The 21,207-nt window shown below is 39.0% G+C and overlaps 1 protein-coding gene across 5 annotated transcripts; it reads left to right on the top strand.

The window, feature by feature from the left end:
- Window positions 1-1,926: 1,926 nt before the first annotated feature.
- si:ch211-234p6.5 (pleckstrin homology domain-containing family A member 4) lies at window positions 1,927-20,276 on the top strand. Of its 5 annotated transcripts, XM_044179204.1 has the most exons (25): window positions 1,927-2,201; window positions 4,449-4,511; window positions 5,040-5,109; window positions 5,274-5,372; window positions 5,478-5,550; window positions 5,660-5,760; window positions 6,213-6,331; window positions 6,422-6,634; window positions 6,759-7,059; window positions 7,992-8,051; window positions 8,277-8,429; window positions 9,178-9,237; window positions 9,353-9,433; window positions 9,781-9,933; window positions 10,144-10,242; window positions 10,397-10,505; window positions 11,416-11,489; window positions 11,945-12,049; window positions 12,131-12,221; window positions 12,502-12,557; window positions 13,052-13,180; window positions 13,272-13,649; window positions 14,523-14,644; window positions 15,509-15,618; window positions 18,510-20,276. In XM_044179204.1, exons 3-25 carry the CDS (start codon window positions 5,041-5,043, stop codon window positions 19,739-19,741), a joined length of 3,987 nt encoding a protein of 1,328 aa, XP_044035139.1. In that variant the 5' UTR covers window positions 1,927-2,201; window positions 4,449-4,511; window position 5,040; the 3' UTR covers window positions 19,742-20,276. The 5 variants fall into 5 exon arrangements, with proteins under 5 accessions (XP_044035139.1, XP_044035138.1, XP_044035142.1 ...); XM_044179203.1 differs by lacking the exon at window positions 4,449-4,511; XM_044179207.1 differs by lacking the exon at window positions 4,449-4,511 and having other exon boundaries at window positions 15,514-15,618; window positions 18,510-18,644.
- Window positions 20,277-21,207: the final 931 nt, after the last annotated feature.

Genomic DNA, 21,207 nt, shown 5'->3' with positions numbered 1-21,207 from the left:
TACACATTTTACTAAAACATAGTTGTCCAGTAACATCATAAAACGTGTCTGTGTATGTTAGCCACATTTAATATACAATACCTATTGATTTGAATAATTTCAGTAAAACGGTCAGTAGAAGCTGTATGTGATGTACACAATTATTAAACAGCTCTATCTGCTGGATTGCTTTGTCGTTTGTACACAACAAAAGGCAAAATATTTTATACACAGTATGGACTGCCTGCATGCTGAAATGGATTTCATTAATTCTGTATGTAACATGCTTCCCTACATATATGTTGCATTTCGAACACAATAAAATAAAAACTATAAATGGAAACTTTATTACAGGATGTAGACAGAAGTTTTGTCTGGCACCAGCTAACTGTCTTTTGTCAAAACAACATCTCCCATGAGCCTTGAAACCACTGTCCCTGCTTCCTGAATGAAAGCACACCAAAGGTTGTTTAGTGTGTAACTGGAGGTGATAAGTAGCCCTGCAGCTGTCAGTCAACAGGGCTTATTTGTGTAATATGCTAAAAGGGAGGGGTCATAAATATCTGGAGGCAGACTGATTCGTCCCCTGTGAGAACTGGACATCCTGGGCATCTGAGGTCATGACCTTCCTGGTCAAAACCAAATGGCCTAGACATGTGAGATACTAATTATAAGATGGCATGATTACTATTTGAGTGTTGAGCAATGGTTTGAGTATTTTATGCCGTACGTACGTATGTGTCGAGGTTGCAGGATTTTTGAACAATAGCATCTCCAGACACAGCTTTGGGTATTTCTCACCACTTTATTCATGAATTTAAAAATGGTGCCACCAACCAGCCAGGCCTTAGGCTGCTTTCCTGTGAGAGTAATTTTAGACTTGACTTTTGTCCTATCTCCTTGTTCCTATCATAGTTCTTAAAATGCCTTTGATATCTTCCTCCTGTACAGCAATAATGCCAGCTCTCCTGAGGCATCTGTCGTGGCCTGCTGCTGAGTATCGGCTTTCACTTTTCCTTTGAGTGCTTTTCTTTCTGTCTAGGTTTTTTGATATTATTCATGACTCGAAATGCTCTCACTCTTGTCACCTTAAAGCACTATGCATCTGTTTTCTTACAGCTGGATGAGTGAAGCACCATCTTTTCCGTGTACTGCATGCAAGCCGAGTGCATTAGAGGTACTTTTACATTTTCTATCTTGAGAATATTTGAAGAAGAACTCTACAAGACGCTGACTCAGTGCAGCAGAAAACCTAAATAAGAGCCCACTATCTGGGAAAAAGCTTTTGCCTAATTGTGGAAACATTTAAAGTCTAGGCTGACTAATTATAAGACAATGGGATTATGTCTGATATTTCAATGCTACATTAGATATCTTTATTTGTGTACTTTACAATAAACTGTAGGTTTGTCAAAGATTATTCAGTTTAGTTTCCAATTTTCAAACTTTTAATGGATATGTGCTATCTAAATATCTTTTTTAATCCAATTTGAACTGTTTCCCTTCACAAATGAGAAGTTCAGCAGATATGTTCAATTAAATTGATCTATTACAGCTTCAATATATAATTTGAGCACCTTGCTTTGATTATTTACTGTATTCCACAAGTTCTGTTCATCAGTTTGCAAGTGAAACAAAACCTTTAAACCTTTGCATTCAGATGTCAGAGCAAACTGTTCATACTCTGAATGGCTAGGCCTTTATCAAGGGGTGATAATTCAAGACTGGCATCCAAATCTTTAATCGTCATGAAGCTAGAGCAAAATAGTTGAGAAATGAAATTCAAATAATGCAAAGGGCAGAGAAAAAGAATGGGGGATCAGCTGTTTTTTGTAAATTCCTAAGTCACCATCCCACACTCAGCAAAAGACAGAGAGGCTGTCAAGGGCAGGGTGAGAGGGAGGGACGCTGAAGAGGGGGGGCAAGGGGCTCACAGAGAGTGCACTGTTAGAGGACAGAAAAGCGGTAACAGCCAGCGTAGGTAGATCACTGGACAAACACCGCTGCCACAAGTCAGAACGGAGGGAAGGAGTGCGAAACAGACAGGGAGATTCACACGTACCGGGAGAGAAGAGGAGTTTAGCAAGAGAGTGTTGTGACTGTTTGGGCAACAGAAGCTTGTAGTAGCCAGGAAGAGGGCAACCAAGCCTGAGGAGATGCTGTGAGGAAGAGTGCCAAGTGATGGAGCTTGAAGCAGCCAGAAGGCGGGCACAATTAGTCAGGTACAGCAATATGGCAACTTTAATATGATTTATATCTCATGTAATTCTGAGTAGTATTTTAACAGTTAGATATTTGAGTGTATTTCAGCATTGCTTTGTTAATCTTGTATTTCCTTTCATTTGATAAGTTTACGGTATTTTGCCAGTTTGTTATACACTGAACAAAAGATTACTGTCGCTCAAGGTTAACAGTATTGTAAAGCAGCAATGTGATGTATTATCTGTCGCTGAACTATTACAGACCCACTGGGATACTTTTTCTCAGCTTTGCCAAGCTGTGATATCCCAGCTGTATTTACCCAACAACTTTTATGCATCCTATAGCTCAGCTTTACTGTCTAAAGATGTGAAATATGCTGTGTACAATAATCCAGCATCCTCATTAGGCAATCTTCTCAGGCAGTCAAATTAGTAGTTATGGCAGCGTCTTACGTTGCTACTTTACATATCAAGGTCAAACGTATAGTGATGATTTTGTTGACATGCAAAGACATGAGAATGTAGGAGACATGCAAATGTTTTTGTTGATGGAGAGGGAGAATATTTTCTGGCCTGATGTATTCAACATGCTCTGTGTCCAGATTCACATGATGCTCCAGAGCCCTTGGGCACCACAAAGCGCACTCTGTGTGGTACACAGACCCACCATTTGTCCTCCCCTCCATCCCTCTAGCATTTTAAGTCTTCTCCTCCCCGAGCAAGTGACCCCCGTAGATTAAGGAGATTTTCCAAATATTTCACAACACCCACATAACCCTCATCAGCTACGAGGTTGTTAGTCTCTGCTCTCATCTCTTACAAAGACTTTATTGTTTTTTTTTTCATTTACTCCATGTCTCACATGTAGAGGATTGTGGTTGATACTGGCATAGACTGCAGGAGCTAAACCATGTCGAACCTCTGGGTCACCCACGAGTGCTTGTGGAGGCTCAGTGTGAGATGTTTCTCATGAATTTTTATCTGCAAGTACATCTGTATTGCTGTTTCATGAAGGTCAACAATAACTGTACAGTTTAGATAAGCTGTAAAATGAAGCTTTGCTAAGGCAGTTACAGCAGGTGTAAATTAAAGTAGTTGAGAATCAGTTTTAAAATCTAAATAAGAAAAATTTTCAGTTGTCAAGTGATTTTATAAATTAAGTGATTACATTATTAAACAATACATACATACATACATACATACATACATACATACATACATACATACATACATACATACATACAGTCTCATATGTTTGTCATAAATAAAGTGGAACTTTATAGTTGTACAGTACTAGTAGTATATAAATAATAAATAAAAATATTTATCTTTTCTAAATATATACATACAGAAATACAGTAAGACAGTAGTTTAGCATAAAGTAGAAATTTAATGAATAAACATTTGCTGTAATTCATAAAGAAATTTATATAGTACTATTAGTAGTAATTCAAGACATAAAAATAAAGAATTTAAGAAAATAGATCAAATTTATTATTCACATATTTCATTATTAGTACCTCTCAAAGCAATGAAAAACACAAAAACAAATATATACTGTACATCTAAAAAAAATTTGTCCAACATCTGAATGATGTTAAATTGCAAAAATGTGAGTTATAAATGAATAACAGAGTACAAAATATACATAAATATACAATACACAAAACATAAATATATTGTTACACAATAATAACAAAGTTTATTATATAAAGAATGGTACTGGGTTGTACAGTAAGTGCAGGTGCAAGAAAAATGCTACCATGTGACTTGAGGTACAGAACCAAATATGTTGACAAAACCTTGTGGTCACGTGCTTGAAGAGACATTGCGACTCTACAGAAAAGCACTAACCCGTGACACAATGAACCCCACCCTCCCTACACTTTGTCTTCAACATGCCACTTGACTTCCCCCGCTCCACATTCTTTTATTTTGGTTTTCTGTCCTCAGCTGTCCACACTGTAGTTCTGCAGTTTGGGACACATTCCAAATCTCTCTCAGTCTCTCATACCAATCCATCCCTGCTGCCAGATTGGTTTTCACACAGTCCTGGGCCCCTCCCTGCTACCACGGCGATGCAGCTGTCACCTGTCAGTTTCATGGTGGGGATGCGCGCCTGCCTGTTATGGCTCAGAATAGAATTGTGGGAGAGTTTTGCTAGAAGTGGGAGAGCACAACACCTCTTCTCTGAGTAGGATGAACAGTTGACTAGGAAAAAATCTCAACTATATGGGTATGTGGCATATGTCTGCTCGGAGGTTACAGGGTGCTGTTCATGGGAGGGACTGACTGCGTCTACAGAGAGAGACTCTGGCCCAGATTGCATTGGTAAGGCCTTGTGTCTTAGCCTCACTCAGAGTAACCAGTTGCAACCAGTTGATTCAAATGTGTAAGCAGAGTTTCAATATAGGGAAGTGTTCGCTCAGAGGTTGTGTTAAACTATAACTGTGCAGGTGTGGATGTTTTTATTATGTGATTTCTTGACTTGATTGAGCTTTCATTAAAAAATCCATCACTATTTAGATATTTTGTGTACTTTTGTGTGTGTGTACCACTAAGTAATTATGATCTTGAATGGAGCAATACTTTCTTATTTATAAACACACCTGTATAAAAGAGTTACTATGGTTAAAGTTAGGGCAAGGCTTTAGTTTGGGTGCAAACACTGTAGAAATTAGTGATCCAGATATGACATTTCAGATGTGACATTTGCATCCAGCTCTGACATTTCTGACAAAGCTTTGTGATCCTTTGTGATCCTCTTCTCATCAACTCATCTTCCTTTACTTCTTATGAGTGTCTATCTGGCTGTTTTCAACTGTAGTGTATATATGAATGTTTCTGTCTCCACTGCAGAATGGATGACCAGGACAGAGTAAGCCAAGCATCCAGCGTGGCCACCATTTCCTACTTTCCTGTCATAAAGGTTTGTTTTAAGTTTTCTATGTTGTCATTATGTGCACATGTGGGTGGCTTACGGTGACACTGTTCATATATATTATATATGAACAGTGTTATATATTATATATATATACTGTTAATATATATACAAATGTATCATTCCCTCTCTTTCCTCTCCCTGGGTAACAGGAAAGTGATGGAAGGGTTCAAACATTTGGGAAAAGATGTCAGGCTGTCAAGAGAGACCCCAACTGTCCTGTGGTCATCAGAGGATGGCTCAACAAAAAAGTAATTTTCCAAACATGGCCTACTTAATGATTTATAACTTCATCATTGCGTGTAGAGGAGTGTGTGACTGAGTTAAGCAGCCACTAATTAATCTTCCTCCTGCAGGATAGCTCTGGTTTGAAGCTATGGAAGAGAAGGTGGTTTGTCCTCTCCAACTACTGTCTGTTTTACTATAAAGGTACAAAGCTTGTAGCACTTTGTCTGGATGAAACCCGCTCATGTGCTCTGATTGTACAGTACTACAATGCATCTCTTCTTTTGTTCACTTCTTTTCTGTCCCCCTCCAGACAGTAGAGAAGAATCTGTGCTGGGCAGCATCCCACTTCCGAGCTACAAAATCCTGTTCTGCACACCACGAGAATGCAAAAACAGAAAGTTCACCTTCAAGGTATCATCATTTGGTTACTTATTTAATTTAAGGGTCATCATAATAGAAAGTCAAGCCTTTGTCAAATTATCTAAATGTACAGTGAAAGATGTAAGAGGCTTATGAATACATTTTTGACATTTGATTTAAAGTGTTGTTCATCACCAAAATTTATACCGGAATATTTTGACTATTCTAACTCCACTGAACACACCAAAGGCGTCTCTCTATATTTACTGACAGCCATCCAATCAGGCCAAATGAAAGCATTTGAATAATCATTTTAATTGGGGTTCAGTATTGTGCTCGCTCAGTTAATTTAATTAATTAAGCTCAACCTTATGTTGACCGAACAACATCACCAAAAAACATGATTCTTCTCTTGAGCCATAGTACATCTGAGAACAAATCAAGGACCATTGATGCTTTATGAGGGAAACAATAACAGTGTAAAATTGTGAATGTAAAACTAGGTGGTGCACCAGGGAATGCGCTCTTATTTCTTCAGTGCTGACACTCAGGAGGATATGCTGGGTTGGGTCCGAGCCCTCAGCCAGTCTGCTGCAATGGAGCCAGACAGCTCCCTGAACAGGTACAGCACTATTCACTATGGGCATGAGCTGTTAAAAACATTTTTCATGACTGCACTTTGCCTTTTTCGCTGCATCTCTGATCCTTTCAGGCGTTGCTCAAGTTATCAGGATTTCACACAGATAGGTGGTAGCAGTGAATCAGTGGACTTCCCTAAACCCCCCTCTGATGAAGAGGGTCCGTCCCAAAAACACAGGCACGTCAGCAGGACTCTGAGTGAACCGAGTCAGCTCACCGGTGGGAGGATGGGGACGTCGCACTCAGAGCACAGGGGGAGGCGGAGTGTGCGTCAGAGAAACAGCAGGTTGTCAAGTCATTTCTGTGTGTGAAAGGCACATATTTAAATACCAGTGGTTTACTTTAAGGGGAAAATCATCTGAGAAAAGGTCCCAGCTTTGGCATTCTGTTCTTGTTTTCTCTTCAAACAGAACACCCAGTCCTCTTGATTTTAGCAGAAGAAGAGTTTGTGGTCCAAATCAAGAGGAAGATTCTCTTCCTGGCCAAAACACACCACCCACGCACACAGAAATTATGGGAACAAGTTCTTTAACCTCAAGAAGTCAGCTGGGTTCACGACCTCATACACCGGTGGGAAGGGTTGACATTCGACCTCACGATGACTCCGCCATGGTGCCACAGACCCTGTATTATGCACCTGCCTCACCTAAACTGGAGTTCAAATCCACCCCTAGCACTCCAGGCACAGAAAGGTGTCAAAACCTAAGCAAGGTCAGGAATTGTTTGGTTTATCTTGATCATAAAATATACTCCAATAGAATTTGTTCACCATGTAGTACAGAAGCAAATATCTTGTTAATCTCTTGTTATTGTATAATTAGTAATTTAAGGGAATCAGTCAATAATAATGTGTTTCCTGTTCATATAAAAGATTAAGTGGTAGAAAATGAAAGGTACTTTAGCTCTGATTTATGTTTTAAAAATAGACATAAGACATAAAAACAGAAACCGCATTACCCAAAATTTAAGTAAATATATTAATTTTACTAAGATTCAACAATGTCAAGACTTCTTAACAACATCAGTGTATATTCATAAACCACATCAATGTCTATTAAATGTCATTATATATTTTATTGGAAAACTACTTTTCTATTTACTTAAGGAAGGACAGTTTAGGGTTTTAGCCAATTTTTTTCTAATTTGAGGGGGGCACTCATACAATTTTACACATGAAGGTTAGTTTACTCATCACAAAGAGTACTACTCAGCCTGTGAAAACAGTTGTATAACATCTTTATCGCTCTGGGGGAAGCTTTCCAAAGTTTGAAAAAGTAACTCAAATTGGGCTTGAATCTTATATTTTTCAACAGATAGCCTCTGTTACAAACTGAATGTGTGGTGTTGGAAAGAAGGGGGCATTTAGAAGTCAGGGATGGTCTAATGAAAGACGCTATTAAGTTGCATTATGGGAAATGTAGGATCCAGTGGTTTTGGAGCATGATCCACACTAGAGACTAAAAGTCAGGATATCTCAGCCTCTGCTGCTTCAATTGTGATCATTCTTTTTTAAATCTGTCTCTTGTGAGTCCCCCAAACTTTATGGAAGTGAAATACCTAATCACTACAGTACCCCTTTAACATAATTTTGTGTCACCAAACACCTTGCGTAACTCACACCTTATCTTTTTCATTGTTTACAGCCTACACCTACATATGGTTCTGTCCATCATATCTCGAGTGGGAGAAGATCTTTAGGAAAGGTGATAATAGTATGAACAATACATTTACAGCAAAACATCCAGACTAGTGTGCAACACAAGTGTTGAGTAATAACATTTGATTGTTATTGAGAAACAACTACTTAAACAGATTATTGAAGTTACTAAAAAGATGTATTTTACTTACCCTGTACAGTAGCATGGAATGTTTTGTATGATGCCTTGAGTTGTCTGTTCATTTCATATACATGCTGTCTCTTCTTTCAGAGCTACTCTACAGGGGCACATTCAGACTTACTGCCCCCTTTGCCCCCCTCATCAAGAGCCGCACATGCACCCCACCCCCCACACCACCACCACCACCACCATCATCACCATCACCGCAGCAATTTATCTGTTTGTGTGCTACCGCCAGCTATGGTACAGCCCGCTCCGCTGCGCTCTGTCTTCTTATGGTGTCTTGTCTGGTAAAACTTTAAAACTGTGTTGTGTTGTTTGTTTAAGTATGTCTCCTCAAAAATTTTGTTTATGTTTTGGTATTGTCTCTAACCGTGCAGACTTTAACAAAGAGACTCTAATTCTTATCAGTATGATAAGTGTGATCAGTGTGTTTGTAAAGACCCTGTGATATTGTCCCACACTGTTATGTGTATGTCACTGACTTGTTTTATGTCCATGTCACTGTACTATATTGTCACTGTCATGTAATAATGTATTTTTATTGTGTTTGACTGTAGTTATATATGTGTGTCTAATTATGATGAGTTCTGCCATGATTATTCTACATGAAATGAGTGCCATATGAAGAAACTGTTACAAATGCATCTTATGAAAATGCAATCTGATTAATTTTCTCTCAAATTCATGACCAAACTCATAATACATGGCTGTGCCCTCTGTTTGTCTCACCCCAGAGCGCTGAAGCTTGTGCTGTGCTCTTTTGAAAGACAACAGCTCAGTCTTAACGTTGAAGCATTAACATTGAAGCATTAACCAACACCAAATACCCTAAATATGTATTAACTGTAGTGAGAACAAAGGATTTCATAAAAAAGATTTGCAAAAATGATCTCGTAAAAATCACATATTGATACAATCTGGTGAACAGGAAGAAGCAATATCAAAAAAGCACCGTTTTAAACAAAATGATAACTTTGATACATTTCAGGCCCCAAAGCCTGACCAGAGTCAAACCCCACCAATCAGGCCTCTCGAAAGTGATGCAGATGTGAGTATCCACGATGTTGCCATATGGCTCTTAACTGTCACCAGCGTATGGTGCAGTTATTTATCTTCTCATTAGATGTTTCTCTCCGAGTTGATTTTGATTTTTACCTCTCCAGGCTGTGTTGACGAGGTTGTGTGGGTGTGACAAGCTGCTACAGTCTCTGTCTGTAGAACTGGCCCAGCTACAAATGGATAAGGTCAGTAACTACCTCATAAGACTAGAACATGTAACGCTATCTAGACAAGTCAAGACCAATAAATCTATTTTATGAAAGCTAATGCACTGGCATAAGGTGATGGTTTGTTTTTCAGTATTTTGTTCAGTTCCACACAATCCCAAAATTCAAACTAACCAAACACCTTGAGAAGTCCAGCTCAAAAGACTTAAATATATTGGTTTTAGTTGCACTCAACCCATGAAAGCATTCTAAAATGCCTCTTTTCTAGTACTGTATTCTGACTATTTGGGAAAATAGCAATAGCAAACAGTATATTGTGACAGTTTTGACAATAAAAATAATAAATACTTTTTTCCCTGTTGCAGGAGAGCGTCCATTGTGCATTAGAGGTGTCCAGACTGCAGCTGGAGGAGTGGAAAAGCCAGGGGCCCAGGGCCCAGGAAGAAGCACTTACCCAGAAGGCTTTGCTCCTGGAAGAGCTGGTCACAATCCGGGCCAGAATGTGTGATGTGTCATTGGTGTGTAATAAGCCAGGGGGCAGTAAACCATAATGAGACAAACAATGGCAGTACATGAGTAGTATTAGTAATAGTAGTATTAATCATTAAACAGCAGAAATTAGGGTGTAATATGTACATGCACTGTAGATTCTACAGTTGATTTACTTGTTTTTATATTCATTATGGATTTGTTTTATTGTTCACAAATCTTCTCATCTTTTTATTCAGGAAATGGAGAGGGTGTGGAGTCAATATGAGAGAATGGAGAGTGAACTGTCTGTTATCCGTTCACATCTTCAGCACATCTGTCACTTTGGAGTGCCACAGGTATTTAGCAACAACTGGATACTTTTTCACTAATATATTAAGCTTGGTTAATATATGTGTACTGCATATGTTGCAACTCTCACCCAAATGTCTTTTTACAAATTAAGGCTCATACCTGACGATATTTCATGAGTCCTTTGTTTCTTTTAATCAGGAGCAGTCTCAGGCTCAGAGAGAGCTGTGGATGATGGAGGACATCCTGGCTGGACTAAAGGTCAACAGGGACCACTTCCGCTTCCTGCTGGGACTGCAGAGGCACCACAGTAAGCATCAGCTCTCCCTTACTGTAATACTTCACGTGTAGACGTTTATACTGTACAACTATGTCTGTAGAGTGTAAACGTTAACAAAAAGTTTTGTTGCAATGTTTTGTGGTGGTGGTGGTTTCAATGTCAATACATTTCTAAACCAGTAGAAATACAGTAAGGGAACTTTACTGTACATTTCTGTGTAGTTGATTATGCAGTAATAGTGGAGTTCGGTGGAGTTTGGTTTATTAGTGATTTAACACGAAACAAAAGCAGAACTTTACAACATTAAAAAACATCTCATGTGGTGATAAAAACAGGCAATAACTCAACAACAACAATGCTGCATAGTTCTATATATTTAAAAAAAATTAACAGCACGATGACTTGTTTGATTTATCTTGTGTTTTTAATCAAGTTCCTTGTATTAAGCTATACAGTATTATACAACACATTTTTACAATTGTAATATTTTATATATATATATATATTTATGGATGAATGGATGGATGAATCAAGAATTCCTGGATGGGTGAACGGATGCAGGCAAGTGAATTAATTCAAGCTACACCAGGCATATTGTATGTAAAAACAGAGCCATCCTATCATCCTAATGCACAAGGCTTCAATGAAGAAGAGCCTCTCAGTTTTGCTAAATTGCACACAAAAATATCTTCTCTGCACACAGAAATGAATAAATCATAAATTATGAGTGAACTAGAAAGTCTGAATCTTTTCATCACCTGCACCTGCATCAGTCAAGAAGAAATTTAAGTCTAAAGTCTGAACAGTGTGAATAGTTACTTCTTGCTTCCATTTGAGGCCGCCAACGCACAAAGCTGCCTGGTTCATCTTGATTATGCACATGAAACCTGACAATAGATGAACACTGTTAACACTGTGACCTTTTCTGTCTCCCCCACAGCGTTCCAGCCGTCAGCTCCACATCCTGGATCCCCTGGCTCTCCCACAGAGAGGCTGCAAAGTGGTCTGCCAATGGTACGACTCCTGTCTATTGTGCCTTTGTCAGTGACCCATGGCGTTTGCTCCCTGCTTATGAACAAACATGGAATTGTTGTCCACTCAAGGCAAAGGTTAAATCCATCTGCTGGCATCTACTGACTAGATCTTTGAGTCCTATAGGTGTTTTCTTACAGTTTGACCATAGCATTTGGTTTTTTATTCACAAAATTTGAGAATGGATAGATTCTGGACAGGCCTGCAGTGCTTTGAATTCTACAACATATAGATCTAATTACTTGTGATATGATGGCTTTATATGATCTCCTCTCAGGCTACTTAGCTCAAATATAGTTTGACTGTTGGGATGATCACTTGTGTTGCCTATCATGTCAAGGATTGATATCTCTAAAATATGTTGAGACATGCAGTATCAATCTTTATCAATACTCTAAGATCTTCTATCATATCCCTTGTGACAATGATCCCCGCAGGATGTGGAACAAGAGCCACCAGTCCGCCCACCGTTACCCCAGGAGCTACATGAAATGCACCAGAGCAGTGATCAGGGCCATGGCTGGACAGAGTCACCATATGAGGTGTGAAATATTGACATTATCAATGACAAACATTATCAAGTTTGAATTTTGAAATAATGTTTTTCTCTGCTTATGTTTCAGGGAATCTACAGCCACGCTGTGGATCCGGTACAGAGAAGAGGAAATAGCCAGCCTGACCTCCTTAATGTGAAAGCACAGAAAGACGCATTTGGTTGGCACAGATATACAAAAAGAAAATAAGAGTACAAGGAGTGATATTTAAACAATAGCCTGTAGATTAATGTTTTCTGACATATCAAATATTAAACAGCTTTAATAGGGGTTTTATTCAAAAGGATAAATCACTTTTTCAGTTTCCAGTCACTTTGTTTTGGCCTCCACCCTCATGTTTCAGATTTCTCTTTCTTCCTGTCACTTTCTCCTCCCACCCATCCTCTCTCACTCCCTCTATCCTTCTCCTCCTCTTTCCTCTATTTTCATTTCATCTTTAGAATCTCAGTCTGGCTCAAAGTGGATCCCACCAGATCCAACAAACCAATCAACCAAGGTTTGATTCTTCATAATTTCCTGTTTGCTGGTGAACTATATCTGGATGTACGCAATGTGATCCACAACACTCCAAATATAGAAGCAGTCAAAGCAGATTTTTCCTCGTTGCAATCACAGCCAAATTCCAATTCTTTGATTCTCTTGTCTTCATTGCAATTAGGGCATGTTGCACTGCCTGTTCTAGGCGAGAGGGGGAGGCATAGGCTGATGTTTCAGTACAGTCTTCTCACTTCTGCCACCCAGCCCCCCTTTCTCGCAAGCTCACATATACATATGTATATGTGAACATACAGATGCAAGCAGCCATACATATACTCAGGCACACATACACCTCTGCACAAACAGATGCAAACAAACAGCCATAGTAATCATCTATTTTTTAAATAGGCAAATCATGGATTCTGGTTTTTGCTTTGCCTTCTCTACATGCATATTGCTGAGGTGCAGAGTTCATAAATGAGTCGTATTCTAAACAGCCTATATCTTTTCTAGAAGATGAAGATGAGTGAAGAAGAGCAGATTGAGCGGATGAAGAGGAATCAGGAGAGGATGACTAATAGGAAGAAACCCCCTATATCTACTCCAGGTGCCCAAACCCAGAGTTCAGAGACAAAAGAAGAGGTCTGCCAAATCATTTCATCAGTATAACTGACTGAATTACTACATTATATAATTTATATACATTCACTAATATATCTTGGTATTTCCTCAGGCCCCCTTTCCTCTGAGGGTGACAAGAGTTGTTACAGCTGTACTGCCATCCTCTCTCGTGGCCAGACGGGTTTCTGTTGAGGACCCCCCTCCTGAGCTCGACAACCCACTGCCTGAGCAGATCCCACCTGAGATGCAGCAAAGATTGGCTGAGCAGAGTAAAAAAATGTTGAACAAGCCACCCAGGCGTCTGTTGCTGGAGAGTCCTGATCAAAACCGTTCCTCGGCAGATATGCACCAGGATCAGCCCGTTAAAAAGACAAACAGACAGCCGCATCAGGGAGTACTGAGGTCCTCTAAGAAGGAGTCACGGTCAGAAGCGAGCAGCGATGTTCGAGATCAAGGTTTGGGAAATGGAAGTGCAAGCTTGGACGTCAGGGTAAGAAAGAATGAAATAAAATTAAAAGAAATCAAAGACTCACATGATTAAAGCACAGCATATACAGACTCAACCCTTGTGTTTTGTTGACATTGGCTTTACGTCCTCATTGTCTGAGGTCCCACAGATGCCAATGCTGTATGTGTAAAAATTATAATAATAATTTCAAAATAAACTTTTTGTTCTTCAAATATATTTTTTGCTTTTCTTCTGACCTTATTTATTATTATTATTATTAAAACCCAGTATATAGAAAAGAATTGAAGCAGTAACATTTCCCCAAGACACAAATTTGGAAATGTACAGTATGTTATCCAACATAGTTACGTTACTTACTGTATGTCTGGGGTCAATTAGATCCCTGACAGGTTTAACTCCTTGTTAGGCCTCTAAAGAGCATATAGAGCATAGAGAGGTATTTGGGATTTAGGTGGGTAGTGCTGCATAAAAAGCATTGTCAACACCAATCACAATTTAGAGCAGATGAAAATACATTGTATTTAACTATGATTTAAAGCTGTCTCTGAGAGCCCAAACAGAAGTGATGTGACATTTTCTGTAGCAAACATCTGAAACATGTCATCAGTTCAAAATAATGTTTATAAGCAATTCTCATAAAATTAGATAAAGGCATGAAGTGTCAAGCTAATGAAACAATGTTAAGTCTGTTTTTTGAGCTGTTTTTTGGGCCTGCGATCTCCACGACCCTTAACACAACATTAGGATTAACAGTCATTGCATCAGTAATAATGTTATTTCCTTCACAACATATGCTACATATCATTACTGGTTTAAAGATGATTAATTTAATTGATATAGTTATCCTATAAGATGTGATGTAGTGTGCATTCTAATGTGAAACTGCTTGAACAGGCAGAGGAACGGCCCTCTGCCCTCCTGACACCTGACATGGACACTGACCCCTGTCTGACCCCTGAGCAGCGAGAGGCCAAACTTCGACGTGTGGAACGAATACGGGAGAGAGTCATAAGAAGGTGGGATATTTTTTGCCATTTTTATATTTAAATGTAGGTATGTATGCTTTACGTACAGTGGTGTGAAAAGGTGTTTGCCCCCTTCCTGATTTCTTATTTTTTTGCATGTTTGTCACACTTAAATGTTTCAGATCATCAAACAAATTTAAATATTAGTCAAAGATAACACAAGTAAACACAAAATTCAGTTTTTAAATGAAGGTTGTTATTATTAAGGGAAAAAAAATCCAAACCTACATGGCCCTGTGTGAAATAGTGATTGCCCCCTAAACCTAATAACTGGTTAGCAGCAACAACTGCAATCAAGCGTTTGCGATAACTTGCAATCTTTTACATCGCTGTGGTGGAATTTTGGCCCAGTCATCTTTGCAGAATTGTTGTAATTCAGCTACATTGGAGGGTTTTTGAGCATGAACTGCCTTTTTAAGGTCATGCCACAGCATCTCAATAGGATTCAGGTCAGGACTTTGACTAGGCCACTCCAAAGTCTTCATTTTGTTCTTCTTCAGCCATTCAGAGGTGGACTTGCTGGTGTGTTTTAGATCATTGTCCTGCTGCAGAACCCAAGTTCGCTTCAGCTTGAGGTCACGAACAGATGCAGTTGTTGCTGCTAAGGGTGGTTTGGATTTTGTTTTCCCTTAATAATATCAACCTTCCTTTAAAAACTGCATTTTGTGTTTACTTGTGTTATCTTTGACTAATATTTAAATTTGTTTGATGATCTGAAACATCAAAGTGTGACAAACATGCAAAAAAGGGAAGGGGGCAAACACTTTTGCACACCACTGTATATGAAGGTCTCAGTTAATTGGTTGTTCTATCTATCTATCTATCTATCTATCTATCTATCTATCTATCTATCAGTGCAGTCGGAGAGAGTGCTACAACACACAAGCATCTGCCAATCAGGGGGGAGGGGCAGAATGTTAATCAGGTGCCCCCTGACACAGCTAGAAAACAAAGGATGAAATCAGGTACGTAATCCCCAACACAAAATCAGTAATTCAATTCAATTCAATTTTATTTATAGCGCCAAATCATAGCAGAAGTTATCTCAGGGCACTTGTCATAAAGAGCAGGTTTAGACTGTACTAATATTATTATATTATAATATTATATGATATTATAATGAGTTAAGGATTGTAATTACAGTTTTTCTCAGTCGCTTTGGTACATTTCTCGAATCAAACTCACAATTTGCAAAACAGTAAGTGCATTTCTCAAAACAATTTGTACAAATAGCAAAACACCATGGATAACCTGCAAAAGCCAATCTCTTACTCAAAATCCTTCATCTCTCAAAAGTAAATATCTGTGTCAATGAACATGTCAGTGCCATCAGAATGACAAGTACTTGTGTCATTGTGTACGGATAAGACAGTCAAATTGTTTAGTCATGTTGTCAATATAACAGTTTACTCTGGAGGGATGTTCTGATGGAAACTATGGCTAAAGTTTTGATGACAATTATTGTCAATTGTAAGTTACATCTCAGTGTATGTGTGAGTGTAATTGCAAGAGAATGGAAAATATTCAAATTTACACTCTTACTGTTTGTACTGTATTTTATTGACAGAACATGTCATTGAGATACAGAAATGAAAAGACAGCACTGAATAGCACACAAAAAAAACCTAAAGAAGAAATGTGAACATAGGAAAAACTGTACATGCGGTGCTGTAGAAATTACATTAAGGAATTACAATCTTCCTACACCTCTTGACGATCCTGTCTGTTAGGCCACAAATTCTCATCCACATCACAACGAACATCTTCTCTTGCAATGCAGCGTGGAAAGAATCTTTTTGAGTGTCTTATCCAGCCTCTGCAGGCATCTGCTGTGATGTCGTCACATGCTGCATCCATGGCAGCCAGAAGGGTAATTTGTGTATGTGGCTGACGATCGTATACTTTCCATCTCCATGCTGAGAAAAATTCCTCAATGGGGTTAAGGAATGGAGAGTAGGGTGGGAGGAACTCCATCAGCATCCTGTCATGGGCAGCAAACCATTGCCTGATGATGTTGGAACGATGGAAACTGACATTGTCCCAAACGATCACATACTTTGGCAGGTCATCTCCAATCTGACCCTCTCTTGTTCAGGGATGAGATCCCTGTAGAGAGTGTCTAAAAAGGTGACAAGACGCTCTGTATTGTATGGCCCAATAATGGGAATATGCGTTAGCACACCATTCTCAGAGATTGCACAACCCATGGTTATGATTCCGCCCCGTTGGCCTGGCACATCAACTGTAGCTCTGTGGCCGATGATATTTCGACCACGCCTTCTACGTTTTGTTAGGTTGAAGCCAGCTTCATCCATGTAGAGGAAGCTGTGCGGTGGTTCACTTGCTTCCAGTTCCATTATACGCTATATCCAGAAGACACAAAATGAGTTTTATGAATTACATGCATTTTCATTTTGGCCAAGATACAGTTACATCAAATGTATACAGCACATATTTGCTATGGCTGTAGAAAAGAAGATGCAATGTGTCAAGTTCACACTTACTGTACTGTATATCACTATACAATGTTGTACTGTTTACTCTGAGGTACAGTTGCTGCATGCTCATACATGTTTTACCTGTACATATTGGTAACGCAGCTCCTTCACTCTTTCACCATTTCTTTCAAACGGAACAGTGTAGAGCTGCTTCATATTCATTTGGTGTCTTTTCAGCACCCTATCAATGGTTGAGATGCTGACTGTTGTTTTGAAAGATGTTGTTGTCCTGTATAATGGCACTTTTTATCTCCCTTAGTCTTATTGCATTGTTTTCTATTACCATGGTGCAAATGGCCTCCTCCTGTTCACGTGTGAAAAGGGGCCCTCTGCCACCCCTGTGAATTTGTCTTGCAGTCCTATGTGGGAAAAAAATTAGTAAGGAAAGTACAGTGTACAATGCCTATTGTTAGATTACATACCTATTCTGTCGACAAAAAGTCTGAATAATTGAGGACACAATTGTTCTTCCAACTTTTGGCTGCATTGCTCCATTGTAAGCCCATGATTGAGAACGTGGTCTACGAGTGTGGCTCTAATCTCATCAGGAACGCGCATATGTCCTCGGCCTCTTCTGCCTCTTCCTCGGTTTTGCCTTCCAACTCCTCCACCACGCAGCCTCACTCCTCTTCTTCGTCTTCTCTCTGGCTGTTGACCCCGTCCAATTCCTTGTCCTTCCATTGTCAAACATTGTAACATTCTGTTGCTCCGGCTATATATATACCTGCTAGTTGATGCTTCATGAGAAGCACCTTCGTTAGAGAAAGTCAAGATTCACCTGGGAGCAATTTACCAATTCAGGACAGATTTAGAAAAAAGTCTAATGGAAATATAGAAAGTATAGAAATATGCTTGACATATTATGATAACTTGTTCAACCATTTTGCATGTAAAGACTTATGCTATGAGCTTGTGCCTAAATGTTGTGGGGGGTGAGACTATTCAACAGAGACCCAATATAATACATTTTGATCAACATGACATAAGCAACTGATAATGTAGGAAACAACAGAGAATTGTACATAATCATTTGCATGGATGTACCAAAGCATTTGCAACTTGTTCAAAAAAATGAGAAAGTGCTTTTTTGATGTGCACAAGTGACACAATGATGTGAGAATTGAACAGGTAGTTTTGAGAATTTCAATTCTGATCTGAGATATGTACCAAAGCGACTGAGAAAAACTGTAAGATCAAGTTGTTAAAATGAGGATGCACCTTAATCTTTTTTGATTGCAATCACATAATAAGTTACTTTTTAGCTATTAAAAATCTGCTATAGCAATAGAAGTATCTGCTGCTGACACACTACTTATCCACTAACTTACTGGCAAATTCTGCCCTGTTCCTGTTTTCAGACTGTGAATCTTATGACGGCTATAGAAGCTGTGGGGATAAAATCAGAAGTCCTGCAGAACTTCAGCTTTCTAGTGGAACATTGCACGATGAAGATGAAAGAGATGGACATGTGAAAAAATCTAAAAGCCAAGTCAAATTTGGGAACAAAACAAAACACAAAGATCACAGTGAAAGAATAGGGGATGCTAAAACTAAAATCAAACGTCCAGCTTCACCCTATCATATCTCATCTATGACTGTCTACCAGAAAGACGGAGGCAAGGGATTTATAAGTTGCAAGGATGCAGAGGAGCGAAATCTTGAAGAACCTGCCACTGATTATGATGAAAGTGATTTTTCATCCTCCGATCTGAGAGCCAAGTGGTTCCTCTCCACCAACCAGTGGCAAGGGTTCATACCTTTGCAGATTCCTGGCATAAACTCATTGTGCAGTAAGGAGATATCAGACATCGAGAACCAAACAGCATGCACCAATGACCTGACTGATTCCAATGAAATGTCATCCACAGTCAGTGAAAGCTTAGAGAAAATGAAAGAGAACCATTCACTCTTCTATAAGATTGCCTGTGACATTAGTATTTCAGACACAGATATAACAAAGAATGATGGGAATTCAAATTCCCAAACGTCACTCAGGCCAGAAGAAGAAGAACTGCTGATCACTGAATCTGTGCCGGATGAAGCGACCCATAATGTTGGGAGATCTTCTAAGCAAGAGAGCAAGGATTCCAGTCTACACTTGTCATCAGATGTTAATGAGAATAGTCTCTCAATTAATAACAAACTCCAAGATTCAAAACTGGAAACCCAGGACAAAGCAGCGTTAAATACCTCAGCCAGTCCAGCAAAAGATCCTTGTGTTTATGCAGCGATCCCTCAAAAAGAATGTCAAGACACCTCAAGGCAAGAAAGCCCATTGAAAGTTAGAGAAACTATCCATGGAGTTCCTGTTCAGCACATTGATTCTGGTCAGGCCCTGGATGAACATGCAAAGACAAGAGAAGAACACAGTGGGGCGAAAGAGTCAGAAGACAGGAAGGTAGACAAAGAGAGATCAGAAGAGCAAAAGAAATGTAGTAGTTTAAGTGAGGAGAACAAAGAGACAGTCCAAGAACGAGGCAACAACCACAACAACATTGCTCCATCCAGCTCTGTGTATGAGGGCGGAAGTGTGATTCGGAGTGCCTCTTTTGGGAAAGCACGAGTTACAGTATTGAGGACAAGTTTGTAAAGGCAAGAACAGTGACGGCTTAAGGAGCTTAAATTAACGAACTTGGGAAAGACAAGCACACAGTTAAGTGATGTATGGTAAAGGAAAACACCTGAGGAGGAGGACACTAAGTGATTGAAGGAATATGGACCCAACTTTGGATTAGAAATGGTAAAATGGGAACAATATGAGAAAGAAACATAATGATCGGTAAACTTGAACATATCCATTATTCATAATATGTGGTTTGAAATGCAGATAAAACTGAAAGTCTTAAGACTATTTCATGAAAACAAAAACTATGTACGCAAATTTTGTAGTGTTGTTCTTGCAGTTGATGGTAAAATATCTTATGTATTGTTGCAGTCAAATACATGCCCAGTATTTGAGGTTAACACTTTCATTCCTCTCAAAATATGTATCTAACATAACACAGAAATTATAGATGATGGCTGCTTGCGGATGGTAACATAACCCTTGTTATTGTTACTGTAATAAAATGTCTTTTGTATCTCAAATATCCTGATTAATAAACATGCTGTGTGTCTGATATTAACATGGAGACTCTGGCTCCTGATTTATATGCACAGGAAATCACATTTATGTTTAGCTCTCATTTCATACATCCTTTTTTTTCCTCAATGGAGGTCCCCCAGGTGCTTGGGTGCTGCTCTCTGACGAGCCTTGATGCAGAATTACATGGAGCCACTGAAAATGCCTTTGTCACTTTAAATCCTTGCCGTGTCTCAGTCGATGACATCATTGTCTGAGAACACATTACATCACCCCTTCCCAGGCTTTCTCTCTCTTAAGACAGCACCACCTTATGTTTACTGAGCTACACACACATATGCGCACATACACACACAGACCTGCTTATCTGTTTACAAATGTGATATCAATATCAACATGCATATTAATAACAGTCTTTGTGAGATTGCATTGTATGCATGGACTGATGAATTCCTATTGTGTTGATGTAGTTACATTCAGGACAGCATCCATAGATATGGATATGTATTAGAAAGCTACAAGTTGGCAATTAGATGTAATAACATTCACTTTAAACACATTTCTGCCATGATTGAATATTATTGGCATGCTTTTCCTACCACACTACACACAGTAAAGGCATTCCTGAATGCATTTTAAATAAGAGCTTGTGTCTGTTTTAAACATACAGTATTTTCATATCTCAAACACACTTTATGTCTGCAGCAAAATTGGGAAAATATGATCTTCAAAAAAAGAGTGAATAACAATGATTCAAAAAACTACTTCCATAAAAGTATTGCAAATAAAGTTTGAGTGATTATTGGCATGTTATTGAAGGCTGGATCAGAATATTGGATATTATTACTAATATCCACATGAGGTTTTTCTCGTGGTCTGAAGTTGGGCCTTCAGAGCACCGCCCCACACAGCTATAGCTTTCTTTTGCAGGAGCACACTGCAGATATAGTGCTGCTTTATGACAGTACAATAAG

The sequence above is a fragment of the Siniperca chuatsi genome, linkage group LG20, assembly GCF_020085105.1.
Source record: "Siniperca chuatsi isolate FFG_IHB_CAS linkage group LG20, ASM2008510v1, whole genome shotgun sequence".
Taxonomy (NCBI): domain Eukaryota; kingdom Metazoa; phylum Chordata; class Actinopteri; order Centrarchiformes; family Sinipercidae; genus Siniperca; species Siniperca chuatsi.
The sequence above is the reverse complement of the archived record's forward strand: the minus strand, read 5'-3'. Positions and strand labels throughout refer to the sequence as shown.

Coding starts and splice junctions, on each gene's coding strand:
- si:ch211-234p6.5 (XM_044179203.1), top strand. CDS start 2,161: ATGGAGCTTGAAGCAGCCAGAAGGCGGGCACAATTAGTCAG. Junction 5,110..5,273: donor CCTACTTTCCTGTCATAAAG/GTTTGTTTTAAG, acceptor CCTGGGTAACAG/GAAAGTGATGGAAGGGTTCA. Junction 9,934..10,143: donor GAATGTGTGATGTGTCATTG/GTGTGTAATAAG, acceptor CTTTTTATTCAG/GAAATGGAGAGGGTGTGGAG.